Source organism: Blennius ocellaris (assembly GCF_963422515.1).
Source record: "Blennius ocellaris genome assembly, chromosome: 17".
NCBI lineage: Eukaryota > Metazoa > Chordata > Actinopteri > Blenniiformes > Blenniidae > Blennius > Blennius ocellaris.
Genome location: NC_137666.1, coordinates 11149065 through 11172315, shown reverse-complemented (window position 1 = coordinate 11172315; position 23251 = coordinate 11149065). Strand labels below are relative to the sequence as shown.

The window sequence follows — 23251 nt, the reverse complement described above, 5'->3', positions numbered from 1 at the left end:
TCAGCTACTGCAAGTGGTAAAGCCAAAGCACATGAAATCAATAAAACAAAGATGAATGGGACGAAATCAATAATATTTCTGTTATTAGTGATATTTTTAATGCGTTACAACCTGAGTAAATATTTGAGCGGTCGATTCATTTTTCACGGCACAGATGTTTAACTTCATCCCAGAAATGTTTTTACCAAACTTCTTTTCACCTTCCGATCGCTAACAGAAATAGAAAAGAGATCAGAGGCACATCACCACTGCAGACAAGTATCAAAACAGTAGGAACGCATTACAATTTGTCAAAACATTATAGTGGAAGCTGATGGCAGTCTCACAACAGCTTCTAAATAGAATCATTAAAGGCAGTTGAAGATGTTTGCTCTATATTCTATATAAAGTGTCTTGTTCTGGGTTTCTTTCACATGCACAAATCTGATTTTGACAACCTCACAATATACAAAATTTTGCACTCTTTTCCCCCATTGGGACCCCATGTTGGAAACTGATCTGTTAATAAATTGTACCTCCTGAGCTTCATTTCATTCTTCAGCTTGTTCATTACTTTCCCGACATCCGGAAGAATTCAGCACTTCTGAGACTTGATGTGTGAATGTTGTGAACTGGGAAATGGGGTCTTTGCAACTGGTAAATATCCCAGTTCCCCGGCACATAAATGCAGCAGAAGTAGTTGAGATATGTAGACAAATGAGAGCCTTTTACCCAGTGGAGGTGCACACAGTTGCCAGTTGCAACCTCTGGAGGAAGGAGACAGAATGAACCCTTTGAAACTGAGCTCATATTTACACTTCTGTTACAAAATCTTCAATATCTTTATATTTTTAAGTTCCAAAAGGAGGATTGCCTACAAGCTTTAGTACCTGCATGCCAATTTCTCAATCGTGTGTCCCAAAGTGGGTCCAAACCTCTGAAAAATGTTGAAAACAACAATTACAACAACAACAACAAAATGTGACAGGTGTTGCAACCTGTCACAATAGCAATACAAAAAAAAAACCTTCTAACTCTCAGCAGCTGCCAGTCACTGTTTCATGCCACTTTATTTAATTCTGTTCATACAAGCAGTTCATTGTTCCGTGCATATAATATTGAGAAATAAAAGAATAGAACAGTTGTTTCCAAGGCTTTACAATTAGTATTTTAGCTGCTGATAAACAAAACAGCATAAGGATAAACAGCCCCAGAGTGGCTACAAACTCCCCAAATAAATGTGGGAGATGTTGCAACCTCGTTCATGTGACAAAAAAGAGAAGCATGTCATGTTACAGTATCTTATTTAGAATAAACTAAGAGTTCTCTCTATCCAATGCACACGGTGTGGGCATGAACAGACTCAGTGGTGAGTGCATTCAAGAGTAGGAGTTGGAAACAGAAAAAGGTCAAACTAAACTAAAATTTGCAACAATGTGCAGCCAAGGAGAGGAAGGAGACGATGGCTGCACCGAAAGCCTGACATGAGACAAGCAGTCGATGATGCCAAACACTTACTTCATGCATTAAATGTACATAAAATATATAAACTGAACCATCTGTTGGACAATAAACTGAACCACCTGAGCTTCAGTTTAACCTCTTAGTTGACGTATGAGATGACTCTGACAACAGCGACACATCAGTTCTTCAGTGATGTTGATTGTTTGTTATCGACATGTGAGTGATGAAAACAGGAAATCGGGAGCTTCCAAAGTTTCCCAGTTTTCAGGTGCTTGAGTGCAGAAGAAATGGTTGAGGTGTCTTGAAAATAACCTTTTACCTGGTTGACATTCACACAGGTGCAGCCTTAAAGAATGTCGCAGATAACAAACAAAATCCACCCTTTGACACTGAGCATATTTGAGGTTTCTGCTTTAAAATATGATAAACCGGTATTTCCAGGTATCCTGCGTGTTGATTGGGGACTGTGGCAGACTGAGAGAAAAGACCTGAGATGGTCGTAGTTTATGCGAGTATTTTTTTTTAACAAAAACACATTGACCAGGCAGTCAATACAGGCTCCAGCCGTGCTCTCCACTCCAGTTATGATGAAAAGAAAGAGGCCAAATCAACACGAGCAGTGAAATTTATCCCAGAGAGAAGGTCCTTCTTCACAGCACTTCTTGACCCAACTCCCTTCTCTGGAATCATACGACTGGCCCAGATCTGCAGTTATCCTCCTCACCACAAGGGGCCCTCAAGGGACACTTGCCAGTCTTTAGGTGGAAGGCACTCACTCACTGGGACCATGTTTACATTCCAAAACCTTTTTGTTGTTACTGAAAATTCCTGATGTTAAAAAGGCGGAGCTGTACGTGAGACAATGTTCAAGCAAGAATAGTTTAAAAGCTAATAGTAGAGAAGGTTCATGGTTCCTCTCCAAGAATAACTTTGGCTGTTTAATTTGATCTTGAGCATCAGTTTATTGATGATTCGTGTCTGGTTTTATGTTGTTTGTGGTCAGAGCTCTCTGTCTTTTGACTGTCAGCCAACAATTATTAAGAGAGAGCAAAGTGTTTTCTGCAGACTTGCCAATGAGTCTAAAATTAGAATCATCAGGCAGATGACAGCTTAAGACCCCTCAGTAGACAAGTGACACAGTGTTTTGTAATTCTAAAGGTTGAAATGCAGGATATAAAACAGGACATGGAATGAAACCTCCACAACAGAATTGAGACACATGATAAGAAAGACAAGCTTTCAGAAAACTTTGACTTCACAATCTGCGCTGAAAGTCATTAAAATATATGGGATTACTCTGCTACCACTGGTCTATGCTGGTGCTGTTGTTGAAATTAATCCCCAACCTTTAACTATTCTATATAAAGCGACTGTCGAAAATTGGATTGGTGCTCATTTTGGAAAGAAAAACAACAACCCTTAATTCAACCCAGCCTGTTTTTCTGCTGGTTACCATGCAGCTAACGACTTCCAGCAAAGTGACTTTTGACAGCAAATTTAAGGCGATAAAAACAGGTTGTAAAACAAGAATACAAGCTGGTTCGGAGCTGTTGATGCTGCTGTCGTCACATCCAATCACCAATTATCTGTTTGTGTGGCAGGAGGATTCTGACAAGGAGCAACTTCACACCGGAGAGGATGTGAGAGATACCTGGAAAAAACACGCAAGGATGAACGAAATATGATGAGGCAGGTTATGTGATGCAGTTTGCAGTGCAGCAAGTGAGTGCAACAAATCTCAGGGCTCAGGGGAAATCTAGGAGGCGAAATACTGTAGCTTAAAAACCAGATGTTGATGATGTACAGGCACTTCTGTGTGAGATATATTATCTACTCTATCTGCACAAAAGGCTACCTGTTTTCATTTTAGTGCATGTCAAATTTTTAAGCCACAAATTTATAACAGGTAGGATGTCCTGACTCGGTTTTCATGAAATAATAAAATAAATATGTATTTTTGGTTTCCTAGTGTTAACCCATTAGAGCCCACATTTTCACAAGTATTGAGAACATAATTGTGTGTCTTTGCTATCATTTTTAACAATAATTTTGAAAGAAAATTATGGATGAAAAACTGTGTTTTTTTGATCGGTCATAATTGGATCATGTGTTGTTATGTCAATATAAGGTGCCGGAAGTGCTGTCTTGATAAAATATGGGTAAAAATACTCTTTACGTTGAGTATATATCCAACATATCAAGAACTTCACTCAATTTGAATCTAAAAAAAAAGAAACAAGTGGGAAATTCAATCCAACATACATTTTTCATGTGCAGAGATAAACCTATTTACTGATTCTGTAAACACAGCAAATTCAATGGATTGTTTTCAAATGCATATATAATAACTATAAGTATTAAAGATCATGTATACTAGAAATTGTAGAAGCTTTGTAGCAGTCATTTGTATAGCAGTTGGAAAAACAGTTTAAAAATGTTTTGGTAGAAAAATGTGGAAAAATGCATAAATTAATTGGGGAAAAAATAGCAACAAATTATCATACGAGCTAAAAAGCAGTTAAAAAATTGTTTGAAATAAACAAAATTTTTTTTATCATTATGATAATTATGTTAGGGTAGCAAAAAGAAGAAAATAAATAAATTTGAGATAAAATATGTAAATATTTCATACAGCTTTAATTTCAGACTTAACTTATATGTCCCAACCCAATCCCTGTTCCCACAGTATTTAATAACATTGAAAGATCTGGTTATTCTCTTCTGTGTCTTCATAAGTCTCCTCTGCGTGCAATTCTTCACAAACTTTAACAACGGCCCAGGTTGAGCTGAGAGTAAATTTTGTTTCATGTCTTCAAAAGGAAGTGATCACTCAGCGTACACAGAAACATGCAGCCTCTTCATTTCCTGTTATTGACAAACTTGCGGTTGCCATGGCAGCGGACACAATCATCCCGACAAACAATCACCACTTGCCAAGAAAATTGCGGCCTGCCTCAGTGTTTATTTGTCTGACCTTTCTTTCCTGCAGAATAGTTGAGCCGCTGCCAGCTCCCAGCATTAAATGAGGCTTAATGGAAATGGTTTACTGTAGCACAGCGGGTTTAAAGGGCTGCTTTAAACTCCTGACACTCTGATTGTTTTTTGTTGTTGTTGTAATCAGAAAAGTTCTGCAGCCATATTTTCTTCTCGATGAAGCTCGATTTGATCCTTTCCTCTGTGATCGTTCCCGTGGAGAGTCACCAGTGTGCGTCGGGGGTCAGCAAGTGGCTGTGTGCTCGTCAGTGTGCTTGTTTTGATGGAGGACTCCAGACTGACCAAGATAAACATGGTCTAAACATCTTGCATGTAGAATATTGCAGTGATCCACTTTTCTGGCACGACAAGAAAGAACATTAAAATACACAATAAAGTACACAAAACCCTTGATTAGGGGCTCGTTGGCTCAAATATTGTTTCTTTCAAAAGTTAAAAAGTACAAAAATGTCAGACAATGAAATGTAATGCAATGGGAACGTCTGCTATGAATGCAACTGGATTTGCTTAAAAGTTTGTAGGAGTCGCTCCTCTGGGAGTTGAAGTTTCATCAAAAAAAGTCTTCAACAAATTAAGCTACTGAACAAAATATCCACTTTTTCTATGGATGCGGTGGGATGTCCTTATGTTCTGAATCCACCATCCTCCTGGGGCACCAAAGGAGAAAATCCACAAGTCCAGATGCCTTCATGACGCTCAGCTCGATGTACAATGATCTGTATGGCTGAAAAACTGACAAAATAAATCAGGAAACATTTGCATTTATTCCTGTACAGCTTTTCTTCCACATGTAGTTGCAGCCACTGGATGGAGAATTGTTTACCTGTGGTGAACTGGGACCAGCTGAAGCACCATGTAAACCTGAGTTGGACAAAGCGGTATAAAGAATAGATGGGATTTACCCCCCAAAAAAAGCCTGTCTCTGTGTTGAAACAAACCACAGTTTTAGTAATGATTGGGAAAATAAATGTACTCAACAACAGATTTAAAAGAAAGATGGCAATACATAATTAAATGTGCATTTCATAAACAGGTATGTTAAACCAAAAATTGTCTCTTTCTCACAGCATGCTTTTGAATATGCTGTAGACATTTTCTACAGAAACACTACTATTGTATTTCATTGTTTGCCATCCTTGCTTCTCTGGGATGTTATGCCTGGCATGTTTTGGATCTTTATTTATTTATTTATCGCTCCCGATTCAAATAAACTGTTGCTCACCAGAGCTCTGCACAGCAGAGTCAAATAGTAGTTCAACTCACTGAACTCGCTGCTCCGATCAGCAGCCGATAGTTGTTACACGTCAGTATTTCAGTAGTCAACAAACAAGTTCTCTGTTGTCATCGAGATGTCCGAATCCACTCCCTGTTACAAAAGCCTTCACTCACTTATTCCAAACAGTCACTTTGCATGTTGCTCTCAGGTGATTAGCGGGTCTGTTAAAACAACACAGACCAGTATGTTGAAAGCGACAAAAAAATGCGTCGGATGCAGACAAATGACCACAAACATGTCAGTGAGTTCACTGACGATGAACTTCAAGGTGTCCAGAATGAAGTGCGTTATATTGTGGTGTGCTATTAATACACCATTCATAATACTCAATTTATTGCAGGATATTATATTAAGTCAAAAGATCTGATCAAATGGGAATAACTGCAGCCCTGATTGTAGTGAGCCAATCAAGAGTGAGTGTGCATCTGATAGGAGGGCATTAGTCACTGCAGAAACCACAATAATGTGCAGATGGTCCAGAGTTTCTCCGTTCAGTTCAAATCACAGGAAACTGATGCCGAGGGTGAAGTAATGAGAGCATCAAAGAGAGCAGAGATAAAGAGCACCAGACTGCGATCCTGGAAAGATCTGCACTGCTTCTGTGAAGGAAAAAAAACAAAAAACGATTACTGTGAGAAAATAAGAGTTTAGGAGGTTCTCATGGTTTATGAGACGGTGAGGAATACAGGAAGCAGAGGAAGCAGGTCTATCTTCTGAACCACGTTATCCTGCTTGACCATGAGCAAATGCAGGCTACACCACGGACATATCTTAAGTCTATCACAGTCTTATTGTCACGTATTCAAACTGTTTGTGTCGGCAAAGGTCAGACAAAATGAAAATGCCACTTGAGGATCCATTCAACTATTGCCGACTGTTGGTGTGACTGTGCAGAGTTGACGTGACACACAAACAGTGTTCAGACGGAAGTGTACAGAGAGCTGAAACAAGAACCTAACCACAGTGAACTCTGAATCTGACTATCAGAGTTTCTAAGCGCGTGAAATGAAAATGAGTCGCAGTGAGTGAATGGGCACAGTGTCCTCATCCTCCAGGCCCGCTTCCTGGTTGCATCCTCTCCCCAGCCCCGCCTCCCTCCTCCAGGCCTCAGTCTGACAGAGTCCGTGGGAGTGATGAGCCGACACCCGGCTACGGCTGTTTTCCTTCCCTATCCTACCCCCCCCCCATCCGCTTGCCCCAAAATAACAGATCATGTTTTCTTGTGCTGTTTTCCTCATAGACCCCAATCCATCACGGTGTGTAATTACAGCGCAGCTCTTCTAAACGCAACAGAAACCCAAGGAAAATCCACCGAGCAGAGACGGGGGTTATTTCGAGAGCCCTGACAAGAAATTTATTCGGCTCATTTTGCTGCTCTGCAAGCAATTTTAGATGGTCCATTAATCTTCCAGCAAATTGAGAGGCCTCCCTCGTTTTCTATTATTCTTCTCGTTAAAGCGGATGTCAGATTTCACTGCTCCAGATATCGACGCTCATGATCTCAGACCACAACCTTCAGCTCTCCGGAGAGTTTCCTCCCTCACAGTAGCTCTCAGTAGCTTCCTTAATGTTTAGTGTTCCAATCGAGGAGGGGTGGGGGATGGGGGGGGGTCACATGAATCATGTGAATTCACCGGCTGAAGGTCACTGGTCAGTCCTCGTGTGTTCAAATGATGTCAGTGCTGTGTGAAAACACTTCTTTCACAAGGGTAAAAAAAGATTGCATCACTTTTCATTACAATGCTGAATGGAAGTGATGCAGCCTTCTAGTTTCCATATCTACAAATAGAAGCTCGTGGCCATTGAATTGAAAGTCCACGAATAAAAGTTTTCTTATTCAATTTGAAGCTCTTATCTGACAGCTGATGCTCTGCAGACTCTTCATGCTCTCCGTGTCTGTTCCACTGCACTCGATTACTGAGACAGAACATGTTTTTGACTTACGTGAGCTGAGACGACCACTGACGAGATGTAATTACAAGGCGGCAGCAGATCAAACCTGCCTCGCTGGTTGAAAGCTCGGAGGAGAGCAAGGCCCGGCGAGGCCTGACCCCCCTAGTTATGTGGGTGGCTGAGAGAGAGATAAGCTCAGTGATGAATCCACAGAGGGCCGAGCTCCTGTCTGCTTTGCTTCTTTGATTTAATAGAAGCCATCCGATGAAGAGAGAAGTGGCTGATCCTCTCATCTCAGTGGCTTTGGGGAGATTCCCCAATCAGAAAAACCTGCAGGGAGATCCATCACTTTAAACCACAACTGAGGAGGATCACAGTTTATTTTATAAAATCTGCCAAACCAAAGAATTTCCAGCACTGACGATTTATTTAATCGGAAAACTGTTTCCACATGTTACATTTTTCTATGTTTTGGTGAATTTTCTTTCTTTAGGGTCTGTTTATCACACCTGCTATTGGTCCTTCCTCTTCAGTTCTTCAGATTCCCAATGAAGTAAACATATTAGACCACATCCACACAACTCCTCTTTGTCATTGTTTTCCATGCCCTTACAGTCAACCAGAAAAGTTACCTACCCACATGTTTAGCTTGATTTATTCATCTCTTCATGGCCCTGGCAGCATACATAAATGATATAAAAGGAACACACTCTTGCATATTAACAAATCTAGTGTGGGAACACAGGGTTATAAGTCAAGCTGTACAAACAGAACAATATTTGAATGTAGTTGCATTTGCATTGTTTTAAATAAATACAATATCCCGTCCTTGTAATTATGCATTGACCTCTAAAATGTCAGTGTTATCACTGTGGCTGTCATGAGATTGCACTAATAAATTTCAACATTATATAGTGAGTGTGGTAACAGCTGATTTTGTTTTGTTGCCATGGTGATTCCATTGGATACGTTCTTCAGAAGGCTTACAGTGTTTGAGAAGTTATAAGAAAGTAGCCTGAAGGTGTCTGCTTTGAATACACTTTGAAAAATAAAATTATTTTACAAGTAAAATCTATGCATACCTTTGTTGTGTTTTCCCATCTTCTGAGGACTTTGCATCGGCCCACTGGGTCCTGCAGACTCAGCAGACTGCCCAACCCTAACCTTCACCTGAGTTTGCGCTACAAACGTGACCCGCCTGAAATCACTTTGCATTTCCAAATGAGTCCTTAAATCTTTGTCCCCACAAATCCAGTGAAGTGTCATCACTTGGATGTGCAGACAGACGTGTCTCCACAACAGTAATACAGTAATAAACATCAGTTTACAACACAAACACAGACCTGCATTTTTTTCAAATTTATTATTCAACAACTTTACAAACGGTCAAAGGTCACTGGGGGTTGGGTGTGATCTGCTCAAATTGTAATGATTACACCGAGCTGGGAGTCGTTTGACATCACTTCATCCCTGAGTGCAAACCAACATGCAATATTTTCAAAGGTGTGACCATCTTAAGGCTCAAACATAAGAATCGAAGAGCAAAACACTGTTTTTGAATGTTTGAACAGGTAATGGTGCCAAATACTGGATATCAAGCAGAATTCTCTTTGGATAAGATCATTAAATGCAAGAAAAATCATAATTTTCCTTCTCTTTGTGTTGTTGTAGCTCCAAACAAAGGTGAGTCACCTGTAGCTCAACTTAGATTATTCAACAAGTGGATTATCTTGCCAGCAATGAATAGGTTGGCAGAGTCAGAAGAAGTATCAAGAAGTTTATGGCAAAGCGACTGGGAGGTCACGTTTCTCCACAGATCACACAGTCACACAGATAAAAACCCGGCAAGAGGTTTTATCAGGAGAGTCTGTTTATCAATCACATAATCTCAGTTTACACAGATCTGCAGGAGTGTTTTATAAGGTGTCGAAGCAAGACTGGGATTCAAAGGTACAAGACGCTGAGAGAGATGATTAATAATTCAGTGTTTTCCCCGCAAATGCATTTTAATGAGCCGTCCAGCTTTTAAAGTGCGTCCCAGTAATGACACGATTACTTATCAGGTATCAGTGGGTGTATGCGGGTTACACCCTTCAGCTGCAGCGTTAAATATCTATTGTTATTTATCATATACAAACAAAATATTTTGTTCACATTCTTATACTTTGATATCAGCTTCAGCTCTCCCCTCGACAAAGTACATATTCATAAATCAAACTGTTTACAGTAAGGATGGCGTGACTTATGGATTTATTGCACATGGATGGGCTGTTTTGGAAATGTCCCGAGGAGAGACAGTAGATATAATGGATGATGATGAAATCTGGACTGATGTTTGCAAAAGTTTGTCGCTTATTCAGTGATTGGTGTGCATATTTTCGTAAATGTTTAAAACTCGTTTTTTCTTTGCAGTTTTTTTTTTTATTAATATGCAAACTGCAAGGCAATTGAACCTTAGCTGATTCCACTTTGGTATGCAGGCCATATATGTGACACCACTGTTTAACATAGTTTCACTAAGTTCACTTGTGAAATTATGCATACGGGAACCACACAAACTGTGAGTATTGTAGTACGTAAATCATCTTTAATTGTGTGGATTAAAAGCTGTTGGTATGTAAGTACATGCTGACAGAATGACAGGGCATAGTGGCAGCCTCATCTCATTACATTTCAGTGGCCCATGTGATGTTTTGTGTGCGAACTCAGAGTCCAGCACATTGTTTCTGAGGCCTCTCCCACTGTCAGGAGGGGGGGGGGGGGGGGGGAGAAAAGAAAAAGTTTGAGCGCCCCTCTCCGCTATAAATACTGGAGGAGCGCACATCTGCACCTCACAGCGAGGCGTGGTCAGTCACACAGCCTACAGGTGGGCCGCTCGATCAGCACCGCTGCATTCTCTCTCTCTCTCTCTCTCCGCTCGCAGGATACTTCCTTCGCTTCCTCTCCTCTACAACAACTTCACAGATCCAGCAAAATGCCAAAGTGCCCGAACTGCCAGAAGGAGGTTTACTTCGGTAAGATCTTCGTTTTGTTTTCTATTTTTTTTCTTTCTTATTTCAAGCGCAGTTCCTGATTTCACTTTGGCATGCGCTTTTACGCACGGATGAGGAAGTAGGAAAGCAAACAAAATACAACAACGTGGTAATCTGCTATTCAGTTACTCGGGAATTGAAATTACACACACACAAAAAAATGTCCTGGGAGATGAGTTCGTTATTTGTCTTTTTGAAATCCCTTCAAATGCTCAATTGCAGTGAAAGTATTGAAATTGGAGCAGCAGCGTTTATTATATTATCAATATTAAACAAACATAATGTAGTGAACGTTATAGCTAATATGATGGTCTTTGGATATAGGATACATCGTTTATGGATACAACTACCGTCTGTTGCAGTAGAAAAACTCATTGGCTTTTGAAATACAAATTTCTTACAGAAAATAATAAAAGATGCATAATTAATATTCTGACGCTTATATTAAAGTATATAAAGTTTTCTTAATTTGCAAGCAAATGTTTTCATGTTAGTGATTTGAAATATCAACTGCTTCCCCATTGTATCATAGTAATAGTGTGACAAATAACTGGAGATCTTAATCATATTTTGAGGACCATAAGTGGAAATCCTGTACACTGAATGCTCTGATGCTTAAAGTACAATATTTTACTCTTGACCTGAGAAAAACTTGAGTGTGAACTGTTCTCGTTTATTTTAACAACCTGGGACTTAAATTAGGTGATTTACATCCCAGCTAAACTTTGCTTCTGTTTTCTTTATTTCGTGTGTGTCTTGCTTAGAGCTTGACAGCCTTTCAGGATCTGATCTTGTTATCAGGTAACTGTTTGCGTGTAAGACTCCACTCCCAGTAGGAATTAGATTGTCATCCTGGATGATTGATGGACTTCATCAATAATGAGTAGAAAGAGTTTCCCCATGCAAACTTGTCCCAGGAGGATGCCACCAAAGTGAGAACCAATTACAAACATCCCAGGAGGAAAGATGACTTTTTGTTTGTGTCTTAATCCATTTGGCACATGGTCTGTGGCTCAGTAGTTCAGCAGATAAGTTTTCTAGAGAGGAAAACACAGAGACCGAGGCCAATTTGACATACAGAGCCAAGTCTTTGGACTGTCAGTCAGATGAATGGACCATGTGAAGAGGGAGCGATTCTTTCCATTCTCCCTCTCCATGTATAACCCCCCCCCCCCCCCCACCCCCCCCCACCCGAGCAATACAAGCAAACACATTTGTTTTGCCCAGAGGGAGCTCGCCCTTCTCCATGCCAGACGAGAGAGAGTTCATTTCCAAAACAAAACTGGGTAAAAATGCCCTGTATTGTTTGTGTGTGTGTGTGTGTGTGTGTGTGTGTGTGTGTGTGTGTGTGTGTGTGTGTGTGTGTGTGTGTGTGTGTGTGTGTGTGTGTGTGTGTGTGTGTGTGTGTGTGTGTGTGTGTGTGCACATTGTCGTCATTGTCTTGAACCGCGAGCACGAGTTTCCCCTCAATCCTCCCACATTAACGCTCTCCATGACTCCATCCTGTGGCTTGTGCTCGTCTCCCATCACACCTCACATCTCCACTCCCCACTGCTCATCTGCCTCAGTGTTCCTGAGCTTTCGGGTGGAAACAGTCACGCTACTGCAGCCTGAAGGATGGAGGTCCAAGTCAGGGGGGAAACAATAAACGACACTTTACGGTGGCCGGAAATGGGAGATTCTGCTTTGTACTGCAGGAACGAAGGAAATGCATGAGTGTAATTGTACAAAGACATAAACAGTGCCTTGTAAACTGATGGTGAAACAATAAACCAGCTCTTTTATTTACTTACATAGCAGCCATCATACATTTAGAGCTTTTTCTCCAGGATCAAAAGCAAGGATATACCTCACATTATATCCAATATAATTAAAAGTGCTGGCATCCACAAGGTATTACATCTGGATAAAATATAGTCCAGCTGTTTTGGCATTTCCTGTCTGTCTGTTAAGCTCTACTGCCTCCAAGCTGCAGTGTGATCCCAGTTTTCATTCTCAGCATGAAAAGAAATATCCAAACTTCCAGAAGTAACAGTACTTCCAGAAGCTTGAGTCAAAGTCCTGTCGCTCTTCATTCCCACAACCTCGAATGCTTAGAATTGCATTCTCATACTTTTGTTTTGTTTTTTTGAAGCATGTTTTCAGCCTCTCCATGAATCGTTCCCAGAATGTGTTTTTGCACTCAGATTAATGTGTTTGTGTATACTGGACTGCTTCCATCAGACGTTATTCACTGAGAGTTAATGCAGGGTGGATATCTCTGCTGTGGTTCCTGTCATATCAGCAGATAAGATAAACGACAGATGCACAAAATGTAGCCTTTACCAGCTTCTTGAATGATCTGCATCCTTATTATGACTTTGTTTTGGCCATTTCCTCCTCGATTCCTGGCCGCTCAAAGTCCACTGTTTGCTCGGTCCAGTGGTTTGTTTTTTCAAGTTAAGTAGTGTAATTATTTCTGGCTTCACCACATTGGGCTGAAATATTTTTGTGGGACTGGCCTGAGAGGCTAACCTCACCCTTGAGCACTTTCTCTCGTTTCTACTGCTTGTTGCATAACCTCGTGCCAAATCGGGTTATTTTCAGGAGGGAAACTATGTCACATCCTGGGATTTTTAATGACAATGTTATTTTCATTCATTTATGTATCATCTGTTGTTTTTCGTCTTCTTTTCTCAATGGTTTTTCAGGAAAATCTGCAGACGTTTATCACATTATGTACTTTTCAGTTTGAATGTTTCATCATGACACTTCTCTATTTCCAGCATTTCCTGTGGGCGTCGCGTTCGCTCTCAAGCTGAACCACATCGTGCACTCATCAGAACGTCTCTTAATGCACAGTCACAAGCCTCAAAAGTCATTTAATCGCTTGCACATCTTCTCCAATAAAGCCCTGAAAAGCAGCACTGTTGAATCAAGTTTCTCCCACTTTTACGGTCTGATAAAGACGCTCTTTTATCACAGTTTATGAGTCCGGAGGAGGTCAGATTCCTCAGGGACACTCGCCTCTCAATTACTCCGCCCAACAATGTTCCCAGACTTATCTGCAGGGATTAAATCTGGCTGATTTTCACTTTATGGCAGATCACAATCCATGGTGCAATGGCTTTCAAGACCCTGCAGGCCTGATCTGACCCGCATGTGACCCTGCAACACTTCTTGAAGAAGTTCGAGGTCGTCGTCACAAATGTTTTTTTTCTCTTTATTTTGTCCTGCAGCCGAGAAGGTATCATCACTGGGAAAGGACTGGCACCGGCCTTGTCTGAAGTGCGAGAAATGCAAGAAGACGCTGACGTCAGGCGCACATGCAGAGGTGAGATATCTGAAGTACAAAATATGAGCACATCCTGTCACATTCAAACACGTAAAGCACAGTTTTATCACCCTGTGGTGAATTTTTGCATCAGATTGCTGCAGAAATGCAGCTCTAATTGCCCTGCAAGAAGAAAAACTGTGACAAAGTTGTATCAAACAAATATTGTGTAATATTTCCTACAGCATGAGGGCAAGCCATACTGTCACAACCCCTGCTACGCTGCATTGTTTGGACCTAAAGGTAAAGCTGTTCTCCACAAACAAACCATGTTGCACAATAACATAGAAGTGACATTATTTATTATCTCATTATTCATATGGCACTTTCCCAAACATTCGTAAAACACCATACCTAAACATTATTTTACCACCATTCACTTTTCCTTGCCTCAGATCATTGGCTCTCTTTGACCCACTGCCTCACAATCACCCATCTAATGTTATCTAACCTTTATGTACAAATATCTACAACGTTCTTGGTCATCTTTGGTTTGAGCTTTAACACCCTGGTAATATTGTGAGGCTGTAAATGCTTCTTATCGGAGCACACTGAGAGTAAACTGTTGATATATTTCTTTAATCTTTTACAAGTGTGGGGAAAAATACCCTTGTTTATCTCCACTGATTTTTCTTTTCCGTTCCTTCACAGGATTTGGACGCGGTGGCGCTGAAAGTCACGTCTATAATAAGTAGACAGGTACAGTAGACACAGCATTATTCTATTTATTTGCATTTGCCTTTTACATGTTTAAACTTTCCTGACACATTGCCTCTGTTTGGTTTGCAGTCATGATGTCACCCTCGATCGAAGAAAGCAGCACGCGATAGACGTCCACATAAAAGCCAGCAAATGAACCGTTTTCTCATTCAGAAGAAACATTTTGTGTGTTTATGCTTTTATGTTATGGGCATGGACTCAGTTGTTTGATTTTGTATTGCCATGAATTGTAGTCTCATCCTGAATCTGATTAAATAATTTGTAAATGTTTTGTTGTTTTATTTATTGTGTCCCCGCAGAGTTTCTGTGGAGGAAAACTCAGATTGTCTGTTCATAATTTACACATTATGAATAAATCAATGGGAAACACTAAAGAAACATATTTTTTCATTGGTTCCAAGTTTTGGAACGACACCGTTACATGATCATTTAGCAAAACAGCAAAACAAATCCATAGATGTAGTTTATCTGCACTTTACAGATCCATGTTTATAATTTCATTACAGCTGAGAGTGAATGTTGAAACTGAGTTCAGTGAGTCAATAGAGGAGGAGAGATTGTATTTGAACTGCATATTGGCACGACATCTTGATGACTGTATTTCTGAATTGTACAAAAACATATGTTGATTTAATTTAGACTCATAGTTTACTTTCAGCCATAACACATACTGTTGATTCTTATGGTAAAAGTCACAATTTGACCCTCTGTGAGAATGAAAAGTTTCTAGAACATGAATTTAATCCCAGATTTTATTTTTTAAAGGTTGTGTGAATGGAGCCAAGATGAGTCAGATATCAATGAAGAACTTTTTTAAATCCTGGTGTCAAATTCAACCTGAATATTGGACTAAATTGAAATACAATGTAAGATAATAAGTTATTTACTCAAATTATTGTAATTATGTAGCATTTTAGACTACCTGTGCTTTAAATAGTATTGTAAATCTGTTTTACAAAGACTTCTTGTCTTACCAAAGTAAAAGTAATGCACACAATTTGAGATTCTTTTGCAAATAATTTTACATTTTGCAAAAGAGAGGATAACTAATTTGCATCTGCATTTGTTTACATGAAAAATCATCATGTTTTTTTTTTTTTCAACACACCAACACAGTCACTGTGTCTCCGGGGGGGAGATTACAAAGATTAAGCTGCTGAATGGACCTCTCTCAGTCTCTCAGTCTCTCAGTCTCAGTCGCGGTGATGTTTCATTTCCCACTGTGATATTTTTAGTAATTTCTTTAACAGGAACCAAAAATCTCATCCCTGCTCGAGCTCAAACATGGTGGTTAGCAGCGCGGCCTCGGAGCAGCTGAGTCTTTGCAGATCCACCAGATGCTTCCTCTTAGCTCTTGTTTTTTTTTTTTCTTTTCTTTTTTTTCATTCTGTGCTCCCCATCCAGCCTGTGCCATCACAGCTCCGCTGGTTGCTGTGGCAACAGACACAAACAAGCCCCAACAGAGTGAGCCGGGCATCGCCCCGTCAGTCTGGCCGTCACCCTTTTTTCCTCTGCAGCACAAAGACGTTCAGTGTAGCGGGAGAGAGGAAGAAGGCCTCAGACACAGGCAGCTGATGGAAACATGCAGAGCCTGCACCCACTGTATGCACCACTGATGTGTCATTTTGAAGAAGTTGTGCAGTTTTTAATCACCATTTTCACAACAATGTCAGGCACTGAATATAATTAATATAAAAGGTGCCAAACACAGCGTCAAGCAGGGTTTTAAATGAGTACAATTGCCGGTTATAAAAACTAGTGGAATGACCGTGCTATTTTCTACAATGAAAAAGAACTTGTGACTCTTTAATTTATTTTTAATTGGCTTCCTGAGCCGTTCGGTCTGTGCGGATCAGTCTAATAACATTTATAAAAATCAGCTAATGCTGGAGGAAGATGCTCTTTGATGTGAAGGTTAGCTGTTCCCAACAGAAACAGATTGATGAACTATTAAAGAAAAGAAGCAGAAAGAAAAGAGCTGCGATGAACTAATGACAACCAGACAGGTTTTAAAGTAGTGAGATGAAACATTATAGTGAAGACAAACACAATGAATGAATGAATGAATGGATGAATGAATGAATGAATGAACTAATAAATAAATAAATAAGGCATACACTGAAAATCAACACAACGCAATCTGCATAATTATAATAAGAATGCACACAGACTAATGCTGTTTTACAGAAATGATTATAAATCATAATCATTATAAACTTTTTGTACCTTCCAGCATATTTAGAAAATATTCAGCCTTGATCAATTTTATTTTAGGGAATGAAAATAACAAACTCTGGACAGAACATTGAATTAATTTAGCATCGCTGGGTTCATATTTAGAATGTAAGTTTTTCAAGATTGTACAGTTATAAAATACAATTATAAATTCTGTTTTTAAAACAAGTGATTGCTGAATGTCAACTATATCTATAAACACAAATTACAATTTATATTTTGATGAACTGGGTTAAGTCATAATTTAAAGGTGGTTTTCTTTCAAAGTTGACCAGTTTTCATTGGTGGGGATAGAATTTCTATCTCAATTCTATATGAATGTCTCTTGATTTTTATCGGCTTTACTTTACGACCACGATTATTGGATATCACCTTAGTGCTTATGAAGATATATCCTGAGGTGGGGCGGCCCCAAGGTGCCTCCTGTCTGGGGCCCCAAGGGTGTCCAGAAACAGCCCACGTATGCTTAAAACAAGCATAAATATGGAATCTGTCAAATTGGGGGAATCTAGCCTTTATTTCTCTGTTTTATTCCAACTTGTTTTGTTGCAGCATACATAGATTCCTCCCGTGATAGTAATGCTTCTTAATTTTGCATGCAAATATTTCCCTCTCTCAGCTTTGCGCACAGGAAACATCTTTGCAGTCATTGTGAAACCTGCAACATGACGCTGAACCTGATCAGAGGTTGAACACACCAGAACAAAAGTTCAAAGGCAACAAACCGGCTCAGAAGAGCTCGGATCTATTTCTGCCTCCCGATTCATGACGCTTGAATGTATTAAACTGGAGATAATTTCCTGATGTGATCATAATGAAAAAAGCATGTACATTTATGAAGCACTTAGGCCGCACTTAAAGTGGAGTGTTACTATTTTTGTTCTGTGTGGAGCAGTGAGGGAAGGACGGGCCTGCCTCGTCAGCGTGAATCTGAAGCTCTCGGCCATGGAACCATAAAATCAGAGCCATTAGTGCCTGGAAAATAAGCTTAACAGCCTTCATCAGTCATGCACACAGACATGGGTAGGCACCATTGAGGTCTCTGTGTGAACACTGAGAGACTGTGAAGGAATCATTGTGGATGGCATCAGCCTTGAGAGGATGAAGAAAGTGGAAGGAAGAAGGCAAAAGATCAGATCAGACATGCTGCTCAAGAGCATCGTCATCGATCGAGACCGGTAGGGCAGGGGAGTCAAACATGTAGGTCAAAATGAGGCCACGAGATGGTTTCATCCAGCCTGTAGGATGAAATTACATGTAAACAAATAGAAAAAAGATCACTGCAAAAAAAATGAAACAAATGAAAGCTGGCTATGTAACATCGCATTGGCATGAAAGATTCATAATAGTTGTAAACATGATGAGAATTTAGCCACAATTATTTGAACAAAGTGTAAAAGATTAGCTGTCATGAAATTATACTTTCACAATCTAATTGTTTAGTTTTAATCACAATTTCTTCTGAGAAATGAATGGAGGAAATAAAATAACTGTAGGGAAAAGGCATCACCCGGACCCCCAGATCACTTGAGTTAATTGATTTTACTGTGTAAAAAAACAACAACATTTCAATCATTTTAACAATAAACAAAACTATAAATGAACCTGATTCAAGTAATATTACTGCTGGAACATAATTGCATGAGTAAGTGTTTGCATTATAAATGGATTAACTCAAATGTTGCCAGGAGAAGTTTTACTCAGTTTATCTCCGTTGGGACGCGAGTGAACATTTCTCCTGCGTAATACATCAAACAATGTACTTATTCTTCAGGTATTCGCAGATTAAAATGCATAAACAGACCTGCATGCTGCATCGCTGCAGTGAACCCGAGCAGGGGGAGAACGAGAAGGGCCCGGACAAGCTGCCGTGCGTACGAATCCCAGACTCACTCCAACATACATGACTTCAAGACCTCATTGGGGAAGATTTACACATCACGTCTGCTTTTCCTGGGTTTACAACTGAATATTTCTTCAGTGACACTCAGTTTAAAAAAAAAAAAAAAAGGATAAAAAGACTATACGTGAGATAATCCAGCCAAATAGGAAGGATATTAGATAGCCACCAACTGTGGATACTTTAAACTATATCAGATGTGCGAAGTTGGGGAAGTCGTAAAAACTCGGAGTCTGCCACTTTATATAAGAACCGACACACACGCTGAGATTATTGAGGACATCTGTTTTTCTTACAAGACTGTAACACATAAAAATGATTAAGTGCGTTGGTGAGATTAAGTTTGACGCTGGTCTGTGTTTGGATATGCGCTCTGAAACGTTCTAAATAGTTAGTGAAGTTTTCCCGCCATCAAAGAGGGAACTCAATGGTCCACTTTTCACACACTTAAAAAAAAAAAAAAAAAACATCAACTATTAAGTGTAGCACCTGGAGATTTAGTTCAACATAAATTATTTGAGAAAAACTGACCTGTGCTGCTAAATTATATTTAGAAAAAGAAATGATTTGTTTCAAGCTAAATTAAGTAGAAATTGTTAAATCAACACTCACATCAGATGGAGATTTAGCCGCACGTATGTAGGTTATTTTATTTTTGTTACCATTGCTGCAACACAGCTTGAATAATTGAACAGCAACATTTGTTTCTGTATAATTAGGACTTGGCGAGAGAAAGGACGTCTTCATCAATATTCCAAAGGCACAAGTTCAGGACAGGAGATTGACAAAAAAAAATGTCGTACGGGAGGTTGTTGTCATGATATATTTTCACTGAAGGAGTCCATCTGTTGCATCACCAGTGTTTTAAATGCAACTTAAAAATGTAAAATCATCTTGTTGCATTGTCACAGATCTTATTCTGACTGCTCGATGGCAGCAAAGCAGTTCAAACCCGATCTTGTGCAGCGACCAGCATTTGTGGGATGCGCAGTTGTCTAAATAAAGTGAAATCACCTCAAATCTTCAAACGGCTGTGACTGGTTGAGTTCAACTAACTTAGTTTAGTTTCACGACAGCGGGTTATTAGGTTTTAGCGGGGAACACTTCACATGCTCTCAAACTCGGACTCTTTCCCCCCGTCACTGACGGCGGAGGAGCGGTGGAAGGCTCAGTCTAACGGGGTTTAGTTGCGCTGGTGAGAAAGTCCTTGACCCGGCCACGGCGTGGGGTAGAGGTGACCCGGGAGGAGCAGCATGTTGATGGGGATGTCCTGGATGTTTGTGTTGAGAGCTGGAGTTGATGTGGAGCGCCCACACTCCACTGGTGCGCTTGGGTGTTGGAGAGTGAAGTTGATCCTCTGTAATCAAACTGATGAGGATCAAGAGCTGTGAAAAGCCCGGCTTTGATATGCCTCAAGCAGTCGCCTCTTGAAGTCCTTGGTAACTATGGCCACCCTCTCAACAAACCAGCGCTTGTATCAAACATGACAGCGTTTTAATTTGTGCAACATCCATTGCACAACCTGTGCAGAAACAGTGAAGAAGAACATGTTGCAGCCTTACTAAATGTCTCTATCCGAAGGTGAACGATCAGTCAGACGTTGAGGAGACGAGGTGGTAAATAAGAGCAATCTGGTCTTCGTTTTAGTGATTGAATATGCATGCCTGTCTCCTTTCGTCCCACTGCTGCCCCTGGTTTTCTCTTTCCCCCTCCTTCCCCCTCTCGTTCGCCACGATTGGGGGCTGGGGTTGATTAGCGGACGAGTCTGTTTCCACTGCGACGCTCGGTCTCAGCAGATGTGTATAAATAGACCCTCTGGCGTTGTAATTGCTAATAAGGATCCAGCGTCTGTGCATGAAGATGAGCTGCTGCCATGAAGGCTCGCACGGCCGCCATCAGTGGCTTCAAAGGCCAGGAGGAAGCCTCTGTGCTGGGGGAGATAATGAGGCCAGCAGGCCTTTGAGTCTGGCTCCAGATCCTAAAAGAAAAAAAATAGAGTGTCAATCATTTTTTATTTTTTTTCAGGTTAAACAGTCTGGCAAACATGCATCTCTTCCAATAAGCCTTTAAACTGCTTCACAGCCTTTAAGAGCCTCACTATTATTAATCCAAACCACCTCGACATCAAGCTAAAACAACATTTACACTAATGCTATTAAAGTGCTATTTGGCAGATGTAAAGTTCACCAACTTTTTCTTCTTTTCATTTTTCGACAAGTATGTATGCAAAACTTCATAAAGGTCTGATTGTTCCTCCTCTCTCCCTTCCTCTGACATCCGCCAACAGTTTGACTGACTTCGTGGAACCAACAACGGTTCACACCCTCGTCATGCTGCAGGTATTAGTCCGCCGAGCCGAGGGCCGGAAAGCAGCCAGGATTTTACGTCTCTTGCTCGGCGGCAATTTACCGCTTCATTTGTGTGTCTTTTGAGTACAACACAATAAAGAGTCACACGTGAAAGATTATTACATTTGGTCAACTGGAACCAATATACACAGATTTTCTGATGATAAACTACAGGGGAAAAAAAATTCTTCCCAGGCTTTAAAACATGTTTGTAATAAATTAAGGATATTTCATGGGTTGTACTAATAGTATCAGTATAATGGATGCATGCGAATAAGTAAACTTAATTCTTAGTCATCCTGCTTTGCCTCGTTTGTTTTTGTCACTTCACTCATATAGGGTTAGGGTTTGGTTAGTCACTAGACTGTATTTTCAACATCATTTTGTTCCTAAACCCCGGTCTGTCTTTCCCTTTTGGTCTCTTTGTGCTCTTTATACACAAGCTATGGGGACACAAATGGGACCTTTCATGTTTTCACGAAACTGTATTGTTTTCATCAAATTGATTAATAATTTGCCTGAATATTGAAAATGTTATCAGGTGCTTCATGTGACCTTTTCAATAAAAAACTCATCAGGACGTTTTGGACTTCAGGAGTTGCTTGATGGATGATGATGATGATAAAGAGTGGTTGGCAGTAACGGTGATAAAATCCCAACATTCATTCATATACACACTCTGATTCACACACACACAAACACAAACACACACACACACACACTCACTCAGGACAGCACCTGGCCAGATTTGTCAGGCTTCTTTTGACACGTGTTGTCGGAGGCTCTGGACTGTTATAAATAACCTGTGTGAACCACGTGATCGATGCCCTGCAATAGCAGCTGAACACAAAGTGATCACTCGGTCAGGGGAAGCTCTCCAAAGCGTGATTTTAAATGCCAAACATGATGTGCAATTCTTTCAGCTCTGAGAGATGGACGAGAATCAGCTCGATCCAGTGCCTCTCCACTGAAACCTCCCAAAGCTGAACTCTGATGTCTTGTGCAACTGAAAGATGTTCAATATGAAGCTTTGCGTTCATCCAATCCTCTTCCTCCTCCTTGTCGTCCTCCCACAAGCTGGAACAGGCTAAGAAGAGTACACAAGGACGCATCTGAGCTGCATGTTGTTGCTGTTGCTGTTTGCATTTCCCAGACTGCCCTGCCGCTTGCTGGAGTCGTCATTTTATCTCCACCGTCAGATCTTCCAGCACAAACGTTGTCTCTGAACCTCCCCGTGCAACAAATACACTCACGCATCTCCACGTTTGCGCGATGCTCTCTGGAACCGCTGATTTTTCTTTCTTCACTTGGGAGGTGAAAAGACACAAGAGGGTGTAAAATGAGGCGTTAGCTGCTTATAAAATCACAACAAAAGCAATAAACTGAACACAGTAAGGGTGGAAGGGGATTTAAACTGTACCAAGTATTTACCTTTAATCACTTCAGTATGTTAAGCTTGCATTCTAAAGGTCTTTTGACCTTTCTTTGGCTTCTCTTATTGTTTTGCCAATGGTGCTTTGAATCATGTCAACCTGCAAGCAAAGTGTAGCCTCACACAAATGCTGATTGTCATGAAAAGGCTGCACAGTAAAGGGAAAATATATCAAATCCATTCAAGATGCTGATAATTACATCCTACTGCTGTGTGCAGGAATCACATTTTTTTTTTTTTTTTTAAAGAGAGAAATAACTGAAATATGTTACAAGTGAAAACTGCACATTTTAGAAAATGGTCTCAATCTATTTTAATCCCGCAGTGAAATCCTTACCTAAAACAATACACTAAATATGTTTGACATGTCAGTGCTGACACGTCTCTTTCTAACAACGCCCCCCTCTGGTCTGTATGGACACTTCAGTGTATTAAACACTGCAACGATGGCGCCCCCTCGTGAATCGTGACCGAGTAACACCAGCTAAAGCGCTTCTGCAGCAGGACCTTAAATATTCAGTCACGAGAACAGCAAATGCGCTTTTTGTATAATGTCCAACTTTTCATTAATTTATTTCAAGTGCATCATTCCATTACATGTAATTAAATAAATAGTATTTCATATTTCATCTGTATATTTTGCTGTGTCATCATTATTGTTGCAC

General features: G+C 40.3%; 1 protein-coding gene across 1 annotated transcript; it reads left to right on the top strand.

The window, feature by feature from the left end:
* The first annotated feature begins 10429 nt into the window (after positions 1-10429).
* Positions 10430-14942, top strand: crip1 (cysteine-rich protein 1). The gene is made up of 5 exons (XM_080512353.1): positions 10430-10620; positions 13857-13951; positions 14137-14194; positions 14603-14650; positions 14741-14942. Exons 1-4 carry the CDS (start codon positions 10581-10583, stop codon positions 14644-14646), a joined length of 237 nt encoding a protein of 78 aa, XP_080368479.1. The 5' UTR covers positions 10430-10580; the 3' UTR covers positions 14647-14650; positions 14741-14942.
* The last annotated feature ends 8309 nt before the right edge of the window (positions 14943-23251 follow it).